The sequence below is a fragment of the Nematolebias whitei genome, chromosome 8 (genome assembly GCF_014905685.2).
Source record: "Nematolebias whitei isolate Nwh7 chromosome 8, NemWhi1, whole genome shotgun sequence".
NCBI lineage: Eukaryota > Metazoa > Chordata > Actinopteri > Cyprinodontiformes > Rivulidae > Nematolebias > Nematolebias whitei.
This window is the reverse complement of record NC_056505.1, coordinates 40,034,699-40,039,559: the sequence shown is the minus strand read 5'-3', so window position 1 is coordinate 40,039,559 and position 4,861 is coordinate 40,034,699. Positions and strand designations below refer to the sequence as shown.

General features: G+C 43.2%; 1 protein-coding gene across 2 annotated transcripts in view; it reads right to left on the bottom strand.

Moving 5' to 3' along the window:
- isl1a (ISL LIM homeobox 1a) overlaps window positions 1-4,368 on the bottom strand; it is a 6,354-nt gene extending 1,986 nt beyond the window's left edge. Inside the window, exons 1-5 of one of the 2 annotated variants that reach the window (XM_037680622.1) lie at window positions 4,195-4,368; window positions 3,795-3,984; window positions 3,013-3,272; window positions 1,442-1,728; window positions 1,196-1,363 (exon numbers count right to left, since the gene is read on the bottom strand). In XM_037680622.1, the coding sequence (XP_037536550.1) occupies window positions 1,196-1,363; window positions 1,442-1,728; window positions 3,013-3,272; window positions 3,795-3,984; window positions 4,195-4,222 (933 nt within the window). In that variant the 5' untranslated portion in view covers window positions 4,223-4,368. The remainder of the gene's footprint in view (window positions 1-1,195; window positions 1,364-1,441; window positions 1,729-3,012; window positions 3,273-3,794; window positions 3,985-4,194) is intronic. The other variant, XM_037680623.1, reaches the window with a different exon arrangement.
- Window positions 4,369-4,861: the final 493 nt, after the last annotated feature.

Below are 4,861 nucleotides of genomic sequence, written 5' to 3'. Positions count from 1 at the left end.
CTTCCTCATGAGGGAGTTTTTCCTTTCCACTGTCTCCTTCATGTTTGCTCAAGATGAGAGTTCTGTGATGAAGTTAAATTCAAAACAGTCTGTTCCTCAGATAAATAATGTTAAATTATTATTTATGTACATGAATGTTTCTGTTCGGTGCCCTGAGATGACTTCTGTTGTGACTTGGAGCAATATAAATAAACTGTATATTATATATATATATATATATATATATATATGATGTATTCTTTGTTCCTGTCCTAAAGGGCCACATGTGGTCATTTGGTCCTCTTTAAAGCTTTGTCCAAAAAACAAAGAAACAAAAATAAATAAATAAATAAATCATTGGTATTAATTTGATTGATTTTCATAACAATACCAGAGGAGCCTAGTTTTAGAATTTCCCTGTCTTTTATTTATTTATTTGCACATGTATAATGATAATAATAATAATAATAATAATAATACGTTCAGGCAGGTTGTTGAGGGGACAGACAGAAAATTTTAGATTTTCACTCAGTCGTTCAGCAATTCTGCATAAATAAGACAATTGCATTATAAGAGTTATTGAACGCTTGCCTAACATAAAAAAAAAACAATTAAAATAAATGAAGGTCTCTGGCTTTCATTTTTTTATCAATATTTAAACTTTATCTTTTAATAATTTACCTTCAACAACACGTTCTAATATTACTGATGCCAAATGTTTTTTGTGGCTCTGAACTCATAATTTTAGGTTTCCAAGAGGCAGAAAATGTTTGATTTGATCGGTTCTAAATCAATCAATCAATGAATAATGTGCAGAAGTCATTTGTATTCATCTCCAATATAATCTGGCAGGCTGAATTTAAAATCAGGATTAGACACAATGTTTAGATTTAAATGAACACCTTTTTAAATGAGTGTCCTTTTTGTGATAAAATCTGTCAGGAGCTGCAGGTCCAGCTCAGATGTTTGTGTAAATTTAAAAAGATCTCTCCGGACAGACACCCCCCCCCCCCCCCCCACACACACACACACACACACGGTTTTTAAGGTGCAATTAAACATTTTCAATCATCTAAATTACCCCCCCCCCCCCCCCCCAGCCGCGGGAGAAAGATTCTGGACAGGAGAGTCCCCACACTGAGCAGGACCTGGATGTTGTAAAGACACCCCCCCCCCCCCACCACCACCACCACACCCCAGTGCTGCAGCGACGCACCAGTTGCTGGAAGGCGGGTTGGTCGATGTCGCTCTGGAGGGCGAAGTCGCTGAGGACCTTCCAGGGGGGCTGGTAGCTCTGCACCTCCACCGGGTTGGCCTGGATGCCCCCGTCGTGCCGCTCCGGACTGGCCGCGACCATCGGGGTCCCCGTCAGTCCCTGGATGTTCTGCGCGCGAAGGACGCTCGCGATTAACACACAGCTTTACCATCGTATAGGGGCGGGTTTGGTGTGGGGGGGTCTCACCGTCTTGTCGTTGGGCTGCTGCTGCTGCAGCTGCTTCATCAGGATGGACTTCTTCTTGTCCTTGCAGCGCTTGTTCTGGAACCAGACCCGGATGACGCGCGGGCTCAGGCCCGTCATCTCCACCAGCTGCTCCTTCATGAGCGCGTCGGGCCGCGGGTTGGCGTTGTAGCAGGTCCGCAGGGTGTGCAGCTGCTTCTCGTTCAGCACCGTCCGCACGCGCGTCGTCTTCTCGGGTTGTTTGTGCACGTGAGGGCGCAGCGCGGGCTGGCGCGCGGAGATCGGCTCTGCTGTTGGAGAAACAAGCGCAAAGTTAGTGGGTCAGGATTCAGTGTCATCCTCCATTAATCCCTTTGTTTCTGCTTAAACCTGTCACTGGTGCTGGTGGGGGGGGGGGGGGGGGGACATGCAGCGCAGCGGTCACCCAGCAACACATAAATTAGACCAATGAAGGTGGGGTCCCGACCCCACCCTGGGTCGCAAAACAACAAGTTTGACTTCCTTAAATGATCCAGAATCAAATCCAATTTAAAAATAATTTATAATTTCTCCAAAATACAAAACATCAACGGAATAATATTTAATACTAAACATGTTAATATTGTTATATTAACATGTTTAATATTAACATGTTAATATTAGACAAGTGTTTTGTCTTCTCATTATATTTTTGACCTGTTTAGGGTTTTTGTTTGTTCCGTTCACACTTAGACTCCAGACTTTTCATGTTATTTAAAATCAGAAGATTAAAAACAATGAAAAGTCTGAAGGTCCAACACACAAGACACAAACAAATAACTTTTATGATCACCATTAAAATTCATTGAAAAAATTCATATCACCTAACAAGCGGGGGGGGGGTTGTTTTGTTTTTTGTTTTGTTTTTCACATTGGGTGACAATTAGAGCAGAAAAGACAAACAAAACCAGCAGAGGACCCCGGAAGTGTCCCGCTGCTGTGATGAGAAGATGAGAGTCTCATCCAGGTCTGATCGACAGCAGGTCTGATCGACAGCAGGCCTCTGATCAGGAGGATTCATTACAATTATCAATAAAAACAACTCGTCTTAGTTTTGACAGCCGGATGTGCAGAGCTCGCTGACGCCCTGCGGCATGCACGCGCATCTGCCTGATAACTCGGTATATTTGTCCCGATTTATCTAATCAACCGTGCCTGGCCTGGTGTGCAGGACATCACGAGGGGTTTAAGAGAAACAAGGCTAAAGCACAAGAACTCCAATAAAAGTTAAACGCAGACTATAAAAAACTTTTAATCCTAAAAAGTGTTCAGACGCACACACGAGGCGGGTCAGAGCAAAGTTTCAACACAACAATGATCCAGCCATAATAATAATAATAATAATAATAATAATAATAATAATAATAATAATAATAATAATAATAATAATAATAAATACACAAGTGAATAAATAAATAAATACATAAGTGAATAAATAAATAAATAACTGAATAAATGGATGGATGGATGGATGGATGGATGGATGGATGGATGGATGGATGGATGGATGGATGGATGGATGGATGGATGGATGGATGGATGGATGAGGTGCTGACCTGCCATCTGCAGCGGCCGGGCCGGGTGCAGCGGGCTCAGCGGGTCTCCGCTGCCCAGGCTGGCCCGCTCCACCACGTCGTGGTCCGCCCGGCAGAACAGACCGTCCTCCCGCAGCGCGAACTCGTCCCCCGGGATGAGCTGGCGGCTGCACGCCACGCAGCGGAAACACTCGATGTGGTAGACCTTGGAGCGAGCCCGCATCACGAAGTCGTTCTTGCTGAAGCCGATATTGCATTTAGCGCATTTAATCCCGTATAACCTGCGGGACACACCTCATTATTATTATTGTTATTATTATTATTATAATATTATATTATTATTATTATTATTATTATAAATACCACCATCAGTTTAGTTATGCTCATAAAAATGGTTTTATTTTACATTTTTTATATTTTTGTTCTGTTTCAGCAGATGTAATTCGTGTTATTGTAAAATAGACATTTAATAAAAATAAAAATATATAAATATAAATCTTGCTGAGCATCTTGATGAGTCCCACAGCAGTTTATAATTTACATGAGCTGATTTCTGTCAGATTATTATTTTTATTTTTATTAACTTTACATTTTTTTAAAGTCTCTCCTGAACCTTGAAATGCGACTTCTGCACATGTTCAACAAGTTCTTGTGTTAAAATATCTACTCAAACCATGCTAACATAAAACAGGACTCCAGGATGGAGTCGAAACATTCATAAAATAAAAACTAGAGCAGAGACCCAGCACGCGCAGCTCCAGTTCCGGTCGGATGAAAAGGCGTCCGGTCCCGGGCAGTCCTACCTGATGTAGTCCCGTTTGCAATAAGTCTTTCCGTCCCGGACGAAGCACGTGCACGACTCGTCCAGGTACTGACTGCACTCCGCGCACTTGAGACACGCCGCGTGCCACTCCAGGTCCGGGGAGACCCGCAGGATGTACTGGTCATGGATCTGGTTCCCACAGCCCACACAGAGAGACACAAGCCTCTTCTCTGCAAGAGCAGAAAACATATTATTATTATTATTATTATTATTAATAATAATATTATTTATATTATTATTATTAAAGTTCAGCTGCTTTTAGGAGCTGCGTTTCTCTGAGACAATAACTAAAAGGCCAACAATCATTTATTTTTTCAAGTATTGCAAAACGACTCAACTCCAAAGTTTTCGCCAGACTCGCCCCCCAACAAGTCTCTTACTTTTCGGTGGGTCCCCCATGTCTCCCATGTCGAAGCAGTGCGGCGCAGAGAGCTCCACTGTTCCACTGTCTCGGTGGGCTGCGGCGCCGCGAAGCCTGGAAGTGCGCTCTGCTCCGGCCCGGAGCTGGTTCACCAGCCTCCCTGAGGAAGCGTGTGTGTGTGACAGTGTGTTTCCCACCGGCGCGCGCGCGCGCGTGTGTGTTTGTGTGCGGCTTGACTGACGTAGGACATCAGCACGTCATCTGCATGAACAGCGGATTGGCTCCACAGACCATTCCCAGTGCATACTGCGCGCGCACATACACGCACACACAGCGATGCCTTTCTTGGTGCGCTTTAATATTATTAATAATTTTGATCATTTTACATTTTGCTTCTCTTTGTCCCAGTCAGGCCTGGAGTCCCAGATGATGTTGGCCTGTTGGATGTTGGCCTGTTGGATGTTGGCCTGTTGGATGTTGGCCTGTTGGATGTTGGCCTGTTTAAACAAACCGGGACTGTTTATTTTATCTTTCTTTACACTTTTATGGACTCAGTTAAAGGAGACCGGTGAACAAATCTTAGCTTTGCACATGAACATATTCAAACATGGTGTCAAACCAACAACAACTTCTATTAGACTGAATATTTTAATTTATCTAAACAAATTATTTTTAACGATTCAGTA